Genomic DNA, 13,487 nt, shown 5'->3' with positions numbered 1-13,487 from the left:
TTCAAACTGACTTATGCACTGCCCTGATTTTGTATGTGGGCCTTTCAGAAGAAATCAGATGCTTAATACCTTTTTGGATTGCATATCAAGACCAGAAACCCTATTGATAACCAGTGATACGCTGGCTCTCAAGTGCTTAAATCAGCTCTAAGTATTGGATTTAAGCTCTTTCATCTCTTTATCGCTTTAAAAGGTATTACTTAAGATACTTCTAAAATGTGACCTGGGAATGAAAAAAATACATTCCAATCTAAGTTAAATTAAGATAGTGTATTCTTATCCATTTGAACTTGCCAAAATGGAAAACCGAGTAAAAATCTGAGCCTGTATATAATACCGGACTTTACATATTTAGTGTGATTCTCCCTTTTTGCTTGTGACACTTTTAAAAGGTTATTACTTTCAGAATAGGTCACTGTCTGCTAAGTGCAGGTCAACTGGCAAAAACCCCAAAGTGTGTAATTTGCCAGCCTGTTAGGGAAGAAATATTTTTATCCTAAAAAAAAGTTTGGGGTAATTCAGGGGCCTTCCTCTATATTATGAGTCATTTTAAGTGTTCTCTTGTCATATAACTCAGTGTGAATTTACTGTTACTTTACTGCTTGTGACTTAGAGCTTGAGGAATCACACCAGAAATGTCCTCCCTGCTGGAACCACTTTGCTGTTAAATTTCTCATTTGGGATTGCTGCCCGCTTTGGCTTTTAATCAAGAAATTTGTCAAGTTCGTGGTAATGGACCCATTTACCGACCTCACCATCACCCTTTGCATTGTGCTGAACACGCTCTTCATGGCCTTGGAGCATTACAAGATGACAAAGGAGTTTGACCACATGCTTTACATAGGCAATTTGGTAAGTGTATGCGAACTTGAAGTGATACCTGAGGAGTGTATTTCCTGCTTTTTAAAGTTTTGGCTGCGGCTTGGGAGGACCCCGTTTTGGTATGCTGTCAGCATCTCTTTGCCTATGACAGGACAAAGCAAGTCCACATAGTCACCTCTTTCTGGGGGTGAAGAGAAATGAATGAAGGACAAGGGTCTATGTTTATTAAACTAACATATTCTAATGTTATTAGTAACCATTAATGCCATGTTTCTGGGCTGTTCCTGATAGGCATCTAGTTTGTATCTGTTTAAGGAAATGAGATAAGAGAAAGATTAATGAGGTTTATTTGGGATTTCTGGTAAAGCAATGATAAGGCAGCAGTTCTTGGTGACAAATAGTGACTTTTGAGTTAAAAAAAACAACAGACAGAAAAAACCAAGGCAAGATCTTGGAGGGAAATAGCGTGGTGTTTGATCGTAGGTAGATATGTATGCGGGAAGGCGCCTATGGTACAACTTCTGTATGTCCCTGTATGTCCTGCTGTGCCTCTCTGCTTGTCCAGCAGCATGTGCTGGGTCCTATGCAAACCCCGGGGCAGAGGGGACATGGAGCAAAGCATGGCTCATGCTTTGAGGGGAAACTCTTAACGTGCAAGCTGGAGCAGCCAGGGAGAGAGCTGCAAAGTAAGCAGAGACCACATTTCTCCAAGGAAAAGCAGAGTGCCAGATCCACAGCCAAGCTGCAGGGACAGCAGAAAAGCCTTTCCAGAGGCGATGCAGTACAATTTGTTAACCCAGGGGGCCACTGAAATTCTGCAGTTACTACAAAACGGAAGCTGTTTCTTTAATCGTCTTTCTCTGCGTTTATGTTTAAAAGTTACCATGTTTTACTGCTTTAAAACTTAATGTTTAAAATCCTTTTAATTTTAGAAGAGTCTGTATTGGAAAAGGCACAGGCCATCTAGCTATGGCATGGTGGAGTTGTCCCTAAAATCTAGTGGTAGAAGCAGAGATATCCTATAGGACCATAAGTAAATCTGGAGTACCCTGGAAAGTGGATGGTGCTAAGTTTGCATTAGAGAAGCTCACAGTGGAGATGAAAAAAAAGCCCTTCATTTCTATAAAAATGAAGGCTGCAGTATCTCAAAGTGGGATTCACCTTGCCTAACTTTAGGTATTTATAGCGTAGGAGTTTCTGCCTGAGCCGGTTGCCTTTGTCTCCCTTTAAAGTCAATGGAGAGTAATGGACAATTTTAAGGCACAATTAATGTGACGTTTTAAAGACATTTACTTTTGGATAAGGTGAACTATATCCTGGAGGCCTGTGACCGTAGTGACCATCCACTATAGTGGGAGTATGCAGAGACACTACAGATGTGATTTCTGCCTTTAGTGAGAAGCAGCCTACGCTGGCAGGTTTAGGTGGGTAGTAGCAATAATCAGACTCTTTGTATCAGTCCTAGCATATGGGATACATCACATACGGATTTTTTTTCTTTACCCTGGTCCTTGTTATTCTTAGCTCTGGGCCTCCTTGGGCAGGTTGAGGTTCTTCTCCTAGGCTGTGGGACCAGTCTCCAGTTTTTCAGTTGCTGTGTCTTGGCAAATCTCCCTCTGTTGTCGTGCTAAGCGAAAATCCCTTGGGGTGTCTCTTGCTTCAAACCCATGCACTTGCCTTCTGAGGAAAGCAGTAGATAAGGGTAGCTCAGAAAGTCATTTTACAGGACTGCATCCAGCTCCACTTTGCAGCCAGCCTTCCTTGTTGTTGCTCAACAATTTGTGGCCTTCTAAGATGACTTAAAAAAACTCCTTCGGACCCAGTATCCATCAGAGCAGGTGGCAATGCTGCCATTTCCCCCACTGGCACTTGGGATAGTAAATGCGTCTGCTCCTTGCTCTGCTTTTGGCAGATCAGCTTCTCCCTTTGCAGACCACAGGCAGTGAAACTTCAGTCCTTGGCATCCCTCCTGCCAACGCGGCTCCCGCACACCTCCCGGGGCTGAGCGGGGCTGCGCCGGGTGCCAACAAGGAAATAAAGACAATGAGCAGAGGAAGGAATTGCAAAGCAAATTTTGCAAAAAAAAAACAAACCCTGAACTCAAAACAATCTCACTGAGTTTCTCAGCACTGCCTAGAGCTATTTCTCCTCTTTGTGCTAAAGCGTAAAATAAGCAAAAGAGCCTGCTAATATTTTTGGTAGCAGGCTGATGGCACGGGACTCCCCTTCCCCTGAGATCCCAGGATGGGTCTGTGAGAGACCAGACTGTCCCAGCTCCCCCTCGCCAGCTTTACTAAACCCCTGCGTAACCGGATTGATTGCGAGTAGAGCAGGTCAGAAGAAGGTAACTCTGTGGAGTTTTATGGAGGATTTTGCAAAGTCATTTGTAATGAAAATTGAAATTTTTTGCAATTCCCTATGAAAGGGAAGGTAGTTCCAGCTCCAGGGCAGGCTGCCAGGTGACTGCATCCTCTAAGCCACAGACTGCCAGACCCCTCCTCCGCCCCCACGCTGGCTGGCTGTCCTCTTCCCATTGTATCTAACCCTCTTTGAGTGATTATACTAGCATTAAATGGGGGGAAATATTAAAAAGGGCAAATCTCTGGCATTTTTTCCTCAAAACAAATGTTTCTGAGAGAAATGAAATAATGAAAGTGGAATAGGGATTCGCTTTCTCCGAGAGCAATTCTTTGCTGCCAGTCATTGGAGATCTCCCGCTCTCAGTGTCCATCTGCTTCATGCGGCATCTGCTACCTTTGGACTCCTTCAGTTCATCACTTACAGGAATCAACATTTTCAAATGTGATCAGAAGGCCAGCCAAGCACATGTACATCCTTACATGGTTCATCTGCCTATGCAGTGCCACCACTTAAAAAATGGGTAGATGGGGCAAGATTCCCCCAATTTTTGTTTTCCTTTAGAAACTGAGATACCATTAGGTGATATGAAAGCCTCAATGGCTGAAATGATAGAAAAAAGAATTTTTTTAAGACAAAGTCTTTGAAATCAGCAGTGTCCTATTTAGCACCAGTGGGATGTTAAGTTACTTGTTTTCTTTCCAACCTTTATCATATTAAGTATCCAGCCTCTTGTACAAGTACAGTCGCCGCGTACCAGGTGCCGGCGATTTGACAACTGCTGTTTGAAATTCGTAGCTGGTACATGTACACGATTCCTGATGCCTTTAGGAAGGCTCAGACATTTTGCTGTCTTACTGTGACATTTCCTTCTCGGAAGGCTATTGATTAAAATGATTCAGGCAAAGAAAGTGATCGTCCTGAGTCATTTCTCAGCAAGATGGTTGCATAATGTACACAGCGTGGTATTGTGGTTTTTAAGGCAGTCCCCTGGATACAATTTCACAGACATCCAGTTTTGTCTTGTTCTCTGTCCTAAGGGAAATTCGAGCATTCTGGTGGGAATCTTGGGTATCTCTGACCACCGTGACTCAGAAATTGTTGGCTAGTTAGAAATATGAGACAGGTTGTTGTGTTGGGTTCTTGGTGTGACACGGTGATGGGATGTTGTTGCATCCCAAGGTATTGTTGCAGTCCAAGGTATTATTTTCCTCATGAGAAAGAGAAGGTATTTTACATAAGGAATTGTGTAAAATGGCCACTTGGAAGAATTCATTCCTGAAGCATTACAGAGTACAGCCAAGCATTCCTCAAATGCAGGCTATGATCATTTATTTTTATTCCTTAATATCATAATTACATAATCTTAACTTTTCCCTTCCGCATATTAATGGGTTTCTCATCTCTGTTGCTCACAGTTGATCAGTTTTGCTGGGATAATGCTGCAAATATGCAGTTTATTGGAAGGAAAACATTTCTCCTTGACTGTATGTTACTGATATGTGAGCTCTGGATTCCCCCCCTCTTTTTTGACCAACACAGTGCATTGATGTTGATTGTTTCACGGAAAACCATGTGCTTTAATATACATGTACAGTAGAGAATTTTTCAGAAACCTAAAGCTCTATGCAGCTTGTACTGGGACTTAGAACGAAAATAAAAGAGTATATGAAGAACTTGGTGCCCACATTTTGTCATTTTAAGTTGACCATAGCCTTGCGTTGTGCATTTAAACTGTTACTTAAGGAGAGCATACGACAGGACAAGATTTGATTCTGTGAGATACTTGGCAGGAATGTGTTAAAACTGAATTTGCTGTCAGCAGCCTTCCCTTCCCCTCTCCCTCTGCCTCATAGGTAATATTTATATGTTGTTTTAAAGAAAAATGTTCCAATTAGAAGTTCCACCATATGACATTTGAACTGGGTCATAAATAAGCAATTTGTTCCCAAGATGCTGTGAAAAGAAAATTGCCGTGACTATTTGTAAAAAAAGACTAGGACTGAAATTAGTTTCTAATCGCCTTTGCTGCCAGCAATAACCTCAGAATGACTGGCGGCTTGCGTTGCCCTGGTATTGATAATAATCAAAAAATAAAAAGGGGTAATACCGCAGGTACACTACAACCCAAATACCCCTTAACACTCACACTCCATTCATTTGAGTTTCTCCACTGAAATGAATAGATTTAACCTTTATAAAAGGCACCTTTACACTTTTTTTTACCACTGGGATTATTCAGATGACGGAAGGAGATGGAATTGTATGTTCCAATCCAGAGCCTGAACTCAGATGTCATTGTAAGTTTACAGAAGTATCAAATACTATTGTGAAAATACTAGACAAAGTTGTAATAGTGATAAAGAGTCAGCCATGAAAAATCAAGTATTTGCTTGTAAAATGTTTTTGGCTTTCCACTGTGTTCACCTGTATCAGTGGCAAGTCTGCAAGCCAGGAGGTGTGCTTAAAAGGTTACTTTGACTTCATATTTTCTTTCTGCAGGTCTTCACTGGGATTTTTACAGCAGAAATGATCTTCAAAGTAATTGCTCTTGACCCCTACTACTATTTTCAGCAGGGCTGGAATATTTTTGACAGCATAATTGTTATTCTAAGCCTGATGGAACTGGGTTTGTCCAGCATGGGAAACCTGTCTGTTTTACGGTCCTTTCGACTGGTAACGATCTTATTCTGTTCTTACCCTTCTTCTTTTATTATATATAAACTCTGACATGAATGCAACATATTTTCTTAAAAACGCATCTGCCGATAAAGGCTTTAATTGCTGCAAACTGGTGAACAGTACGTGACACTAATTATAGGCTGCGGGATAAATGGAATTGTTCCAGATTTACATCAGGGTAAATGAGAACATAATTTGATTCCTTCTAGCTGTGCCAGGTAATTGTAGCACACTTAAAATGTTTGAGTTCCAATTTGTAATAAAAATCTTCCATTTTATACCTGTACACCTGTTAGCATAGTCAGCAGATAATTGATAGCCCAAGAAATGCAAGAGCCAGTAACGTGTTGTTTTAGTTGTTATTCCTAAATTATGTTATAAACATGCCACTGTTCTTTTAAATGTTGTCAAAAGGAAATGTCTTTGAATTATTCACGGAGTGATTTTTTTTTTCTAGAACTGATCAGCATAACATAGCATCTGTCTTTCACGGGAACTCCTTAGCTGTCAGCTCCTTTGTTATGCACGGGATAGTGGTATTCTATTAATGAGAGACTGTCGACATATTGGAACAGAAAAGTAGTTTCCTTGCCAGCCTGACATTTGTGTTGCACTTCATGTACCAGGATGTCCATGCTAATCATTCTGGCCATGATACGGCTTCACAACTTGGAAAGACCAGGAAAATAAGCCCTTATGGTTGCATTTAGCGGAAGACTTTTTTTTTCCAAAATTCTCTGCACTGCTCAAAAATGCAAATTTTTCACCGCTGGTGTTAGGTCCTGAGAGTCTCCTGTCATTTTTTGAGCAACCCCTCTTCAACAGGGCTGAAATTAAACCTTCAGTTGAAAACACAGCACAAGGGCTAGGCACCATTTACATCCTTAAAATAGGTCTTAAGTGGGACGTGGGTTGTGCATAGACTGCGTGATCCTCGGCACAGAGGTGATTTTCACCCTGGGAGCTAACAGCTAATAGCAGCTGGCTGAGGCTTGCTCTGAAACACAGAGGAATTGCTTCTCTCTTTGTGGGATCAAACCCTAAACCCCTTCCCCCAGATGCTTGCCAGGCTGTTTAATTTGAGGAGGAAAAGCAATGTAAAAGAAAATATTAAGACTTGAGATTTCCTCCTTCCGTCCTCTCCCCACCAAGATATTGGGGGAATAAGCATCTAAAAGCACGTCTATCTAACAAGGCAGAGCATAGCTCTGGAAATCTTAATTCTCATCCAAGAAGCCCAGCTGATATTTTATTAATAGATGTACTGAGGTTAGCAGGAAGTATGGCTAAAATCACCTTGTACCGCACACAGTGTAGCATTTAACGTCTTTCACGTTTTACCCACTTTAATAATTCATTGGCTGAAATGTCTGTTGCTTCTGTGAACTGACACTGGTGTTTATGTTTTGTTCACAGCTGCGAGTCTTCAAATTGGCAAAGTCCTGGCCGACCTTAAATACGCTTATTAAAATCATTGGTAATTCAGTGGGTGCCCTCGGTAACCTCACTCTTGTGCTGGCAATCATCGTCTTTATTTTTGCCGTGGTAGGAATGCAGCTTTTTGGGAAAAGCTACATGGACAATGTGAAGAAGATAAGCACGACCGGCAATTTGCCACGGTGGCACATGAACGATTTCTTCCACTCATTCCTCATCATCTTCCGAATTTTGTGTGGGGAGTGGATCGAGACCATGTGGGACTGCATGGAAGTAGCTGGGCAGCCGCTGTGCCTTCTCGTCTTCTTGTTGGTCATGGTGATAGGAAACCTGGTGGTGAGTTCTCAAGATGTTTTTTTCTCCCTTTCCTGGTGGGTGTGTGCAAATGTACCAATTTTTTATCCAGAAATGGCAAATCTCACATTGCTCTGTGGCTTTAATTCGATGAACCAAGTTGTCACCCAGAGAAACTTGTTCATATCCCAAATACAAAATTGATAGCATTGCATTACTAATTAGGAATGAAGGCTTACCGTTTTTTGCAGAAGAACAGATAATATTTTACTAGAAGAAAGGCACATGGGCTGGTTATAATGATTTTATTTCTTAAGCCATTCATGGGGTTGAAGGGATTCCAGATGTCTTTTCTGTACAGGAGTGAGTATCACCTCAACTGTCACTGTGTCAGGAGATATTTTTATTTCCCTTCATTTTTGGTCCAGAACATGTGAACCTTACAGCTAGCACAGTGTCTTTGAGTGGAGTTTCGAATGTCTTTAGCCTGCATGTTCTAGAAAGCTGCAGGTTGTGTTTACAGTAATGTCACTTGCTCGCTTGCTTTTTTAATAGACTATCCCATAAGCATGGTTTACATAAGCTCTGAACCTATTAAGACTGAATTGTATTTCCCTGTTGACATCTTATGGAGCGCTTTGCTGGCTTGCAGTCGTCGTGGAAATGTTTCGCCTGTTCAGCTTACAGAGCATCTTTGACATTGTGGCTCTAATGGGCTTACTGTTTATATAGTGAGTTGTTTAATAGTAGATGCTGCTATAAAAAATCTTGGGTTTTGCTACCGCTCGCTTTTAGTGGTTGTTTTGCTCTTAAGTACCCAATGTTTTGGTTCTCAGCTGCTGGGATAGAAAAGTTCTTGAAAGAGCTTGCAGAAAAAAAGAGCGCATTGTTTTGTTTACATTAATTTATATTTTAGCACTGAAAAAGTTGATTGCAAAAGCAAATTATATTTTATAGGGTTTTTTTTATAAAAGTCAAAAGATTAAACTATGATTACCCAGAAAGTGGCAGATTACTTATGTTTTTTTCCCTAACTTCCTGTTTCTATAGATTTTTCTTAGAACTAAATGTGATTAGAGGAGTTGGGGCAAATTATTACTTTCTGCATATCTTTTTGGGGGGTTTAGCCTGAGATCCAGAAAGTTAATCTCCCCCCTGCCATTAAGCAATCGACTCTGTGTATGATAATGCAACCTGAAAATAATATGTGGTAAATTCTGGGGAAAATGTTAACATTTAACATATTCATGGATTATTGAAAGATGTGAATCTGCAGCATCTGATACTCTCAGATATTAACACTCATCAGTGTGCATAAATTCTGTTAGATGTAAAATCTGATTCAGCAGAGATCGCACTAACATTATCTACATATATTTAACCTTCAGTGCTCAAACAAGACTGTCCCAGATGTAAAACCAGATATTGAAAAACTCTGTCAGCATGGATAGGCTGAAGTTACTGGTCAGCTGAAAGCAAAAATGCTAGCTTTATTCTTTTTAGCCAATGGTTCTGTAAGCATGCAGCAGTGACTGGTAAATAGGAATGATTTTTATCTGTAGAACACTCCAAAAAAAAAAAAGAAAATGATTCATAGGTGTGAAAAGAACAACAGAGTCTGAATCATGAGACTCAGCCAGTGTCAACTGCGTTACACGGAGATTTCATGATGTTGATTAGCAGGTAGAGAGAAGGTCGTCTTATTCCTCTGGCATCAGCAAAATTTTTGCTTTCTTCAGTGAGAGTGGATTGAATTCGCAAACTCACGTATTTGTTGAACATCCTCAGACCCAAAAAATCTGGTAGCCAAAAAGCACCACGAGCCCTTTAAAATAAGAAGACTTGAGTGCTAAGTCTTTTACCTGTAACTGCATTGCAATCTGTGCCAGCAAAGTTTCTCTCTTAACTTGCTGAGATCCTTGTTCCTCCTCTGAGTTTCAAGAGTCAGTCCTGATAAGAAAAATATTATCCTGAGGTTGTATCTCATTGGGACTCCGAATGCTTTCTTAGTCTCTGAAAGCATGGAGGAAATCCTATAGTGTTTTTCCCAGTGTAGCAGATCTGCACACTCATCTAGATTAAATACTTTTATCTATTCACATCTGCCAGTAATTATGGTAGTGTCTATGGTCACTTTCCCAACTGCAAGGCTAAGCATTACAGAGCAGAGCTGCTCTTTAACTACTGTCAAGTAAAGGCTGCAAACTGGTGTTGGAAGAGTTACAACTGCTGCGATTCTGTGGTATGCTCAGTGATTCAGTTTGCAGGTCTTACCGAGCCTCACTAACATAAATTCAAAGGAATGGTGGAAGAAAAGCCAGGAAAGTTAGTAAGAAGTGCCCTGGGCAACTTCACGTTATAGAGCAGTCCAGCTGTTGAAAGGAATTTTAGTAAATCTTAAATCTTTGGTTTGTATTCACATATCCTGAAAATGTCTTGGACCAGCGCAGTGCCACATGAAACTATGTTTACTGCTGGTCAGCTGATACTTGAGTCACCTTCAAAGAACTAAACTTTACAACATAGTTGGAAAACTATGTGCTGTGTAACTGCCTTTTACACAATAAGACTGTGCTACTATTGTCAGATGGTATTTTTAGAGTAATTGAAGCCGCTTTGGAAGGTAAAGCCAAACTAGACAGATCATAAAATAGTTTCTCCCTCATTGTAAGAAAGAGCTTCTGAAATTACTAACGGAATAATTATGCTTACTGTTAAGTTTTATAAAGGGCTTAACATATTTCCTACGTACGTTTATGTCACGGAGGTTAATAAGGAAAATCATCGAGACAGGAATTATTAAAAAGATGTAGGGGAATTTGGGTAGCGAGGCAGTCCCCGGTGCCCCCTACTCTGGCAGGTCAGCCGATGGTGTGACACCAGCCACTTCTCAGGGGACAATTGCATGTAATGGGTGCTAACAACGTGCATGAATAAAACTGACACTTCAATCACAGACGGAACAACCTTCCAACCTCATTGTGTGTGCATGACATATGCTGGCGAAGCCACCCTTTTATTCTTCTTGCTGGCCACCCAGCTGAAGCCTGTTTTCTACCAGCTTCTCCTGAAATGCCACCAAGTGAAGGGCAACTCGACGCAGGGCAGAAATGTACTCACTGTCTTTGCTCATGTTCTGATTTGGCTGTATATGACATAGGCAGCACCCAAAAAGCATCGTTAGTGTTAACTCAAGGTAACAGCCGCAGTGCATTCATTCACCCTCAGGGCTGAGTTTCTGGACTGCCGTTGTCTCACCTCTGCCTGATTTACATACATCCCCTCGTACTTCCACGGCACATCCACCACCGTTCCCCAATCCACCACAAGCCGGTAATTCACTGCTGCATTTCCTTGGTGGATTTTGTCTTCCTGGAGTCACAAGCATGCCAAGATGTAGAGTCTGTAACCAGGGAACTGACATCTTCAGAATTTTCCTGAAAGGTGATATATAAGGCTGGAAGTGCTCTTTTAGGATCAGTCCTAGGCTTTTTTTTTTTTTTTTTTGTCTACTGTCCATGGAAATGCTATTCACTCAGGAAAATACTAATGACATTTTCCGAGAACACAAAGGTAGAAAGCACCACCAATTTCTAGGGCATCAGGCTATCCTGTAGGAAGAATTGCATAACCATTATCATTGAATTAATGCGTGATGCATGGAATTAAGAAACACAAAGTGTAAGGTCGTGCACTCAGCCCTATTTAAGAATTTATGTTATGACCAAGTAGCTTACCAACAGAAAATATTTGAGAGGATGATAAAAGTATATGTATCAGTCACTGTGGACATCTACATCTGAGATAATTGCATGGAGATGCCTTCGTAGTCAGATCTGGTTAATGGGGTCTGTGAAGTCATAAAATATCTTACCCAAAAAGACAGCTAAAATACATCAGATTAAATAGCCCCTAAAAGTACCTATTTCTGTCCCTGAAGCCTTGGCAGGCAAACTTAGCTGTAGATATCCCCACGTACATATCACTCTGGCTGACTGAGCCAGTACGATGTACTGATATACCAATGTACCAATACATTGCACCCATTAAAAGAGTAAATGAGCTTCTAATACATATCAGGAAAGGTAATTACAGAGGAGAAAGGAGAGTATGAATGCTGTTGCACAGCAGCCTGCAATACTGGATATGCAATACACCCCATTAATGACTGATGCTCAAGAAAGATTAAGTACTACTGAGAAAAGCACAGTATGGGAATATGAAGTTGATGAGGGGAATGCAGAGCGAGGCATGGGAGGAGAACAGTTTTAGTGACAGGATATTGCTCGTACCAAAACAAAGGAGTATAAATCACTGTAGGTACCTTTAGGCTGGGATTGGAAAGAAGGCTTCTGACTATCAGCACAGTGAGGTTGTTTAGGAGGATGTTCCAGCAAGACTAGCCCCAAACCAGCAGCATGTGAGATGGAGCTTGATTAGTTTGTGAAGGAAACAACCCACGTTAGCAGAGGGCTTGACTTGGTGACCCAAGAGCACCTTCCAGTCCTGTCTTCCTATGGTCATTTGAGTGCCTGGCAGTAGAGCTGCTCAGCATGGTTTGGATGAGATTTGAAGTGGCCTGCTTTGGTTAAACTCAGTGGAAACTTTTCTCTGAAAAAGTCAGATACACCTGGAACCCGTCCTTTTGTTCCGCTTCCACGTCTCGGGAAGCCTTAATGGATATTTTTTCTGTTTTAACATGGCCCATGACTGTGACACACAGAAATCTGGAAATGTCACATTCTTGGAAAAAAGAGGTTTGTCCTTCCCTACATGCCTTTCCTACAGGTCAGTGTAGGACAGTTCTTTGAAGAGATGTTCTGGGAAAGTGCTGCTAAACTTTCATCAGGTTAAAATCTGTGGATTCTTAAACTGGTCACATGCCAAGAAAACCTCATTAGGTCTCATGTACCACCATTTCGATCTTTAGCAGCCGAAGTCTGTTGATAAAATGGCGTATTACCAGAGCTGTTCTGACAGAGACATGTCTCTGCAGCAGGGCAAGAAAGAAAGAAATCAAGTTACAGGGAGTGAGCAATGCATAACTTCTTAGTATTTCCACTTCAGCATGTTCTTATACAAGAGTCTCCCTCCCTGCCACTAGAAGGTTGTCCTGAGCACTACCAATGCAACCTGGATGGGAATAAATGTTCTAGAAGGAGGAGAAGGAGGAGAGCGATGAAGGGCCATTTAGCACAGATCCTGGCCTGACAGATGTGCAAGAGAGAGATTTGGGATTGGGAGGATTGTTTGGGTGGGGAAGAGAAATGACTACAGGTATGTGTGGAGCTTAGTCTATGAGAAGAAATTCACAGCAATTTCCTGTCCTGAATCACTTTCCTACGTGCCAGACCCTAAGTAACATAAGGAGTCATCGGGTCCCAAGTGGCTATCTAATACTTACTAGCTATGACTGTAATCCTACAGTTAGGCAAAATCACTTCCTATGTGTGCCTGCAAATTTGTGTCCATCCAGATCAATTATTTTCTTTCCTGCTTATTTTTTTAACATTAAGAACAAAGTAAAGGCATGTGATAAATGTTTAATTCTGATTACCTTTGTTTGCCTTTTTTTTTTTTGCTTTGTTTGCTAATGTTGCCTTTAGTTTGGTGTTTGCAGTCAAGAAAACAGAACAAAAACTCACAAAAGAGGTAGCTGTGATGTATAGTGTATAAACATGTAAGACGGGGCTGCTATTTGGATTGTATGGTCTTCAGCATGGGGGCTTTATTTCTATATAAAATCATTTCCTAGAGTTAATTACTGAGTGTTACTACATGAGCACAACGATCTCTAATCGAGGAACGTAAGAGGGACTGTATGTGGCCACCTGTGTAGGAGAACTGGTAGCCCACCCTGGGGGAATCCATCAGCTGGCCGACTGTACGGGAGT

At 41.2% G+C, this 13,487-nt stretch overlaps 1 protein-coding gene across 3 annotated transcripts in view; it reads left to right on the top strand.

The window, feature by feature from the left end:
* SCN5A (sodium voltage-gated channel alpha subunit 5) overlaps nucleotides 1-13,487 on the top strand; it is a 175,662-nt gene that overhangs the window by 74,858 nt on the left and 87,317 nt on the right. For all 3 annotated transcript variants that reach the window (XM_050891806.1, XM_050891805.1, XM_050891807.1), the window contains exons 13-15: nucleotides 614-852; nucleotides 5,683-5,856; nucleotides 7,279-7,635. In XM_050891806.1, the coding sequence (XP_050747763.1) occupies nucleotides 614-852; nucleotides 5,683-5,856; nucleotides 7,279-7,635 (770 nt within the window). The remainder of the gene's footprint in view (nucleotides 1-613; nucleotides 853-5,682; nucleotides 5,857-7,278; nucleotides 7,636-13,487) is intronic.

This window comes from Gymnogyps californianus, chromosome 2 (genome assembly GCF_018139145.2).
Source record: "Gymnogyps californianus isolate 813 chromosome 2, ASM1813914v2, whole genome shotgun sequence".
Classification (NCBI taxonomy): domain Eukaryota; kingdom Metazoa; phylum Chordata; class Aves; order Accipitriformes; family Cathartidae; genus Gymnogyps; species Gymnogyps californianus.
This window is presented reverse-complemented; position numbering and strand designations above follow the sequence as displayed.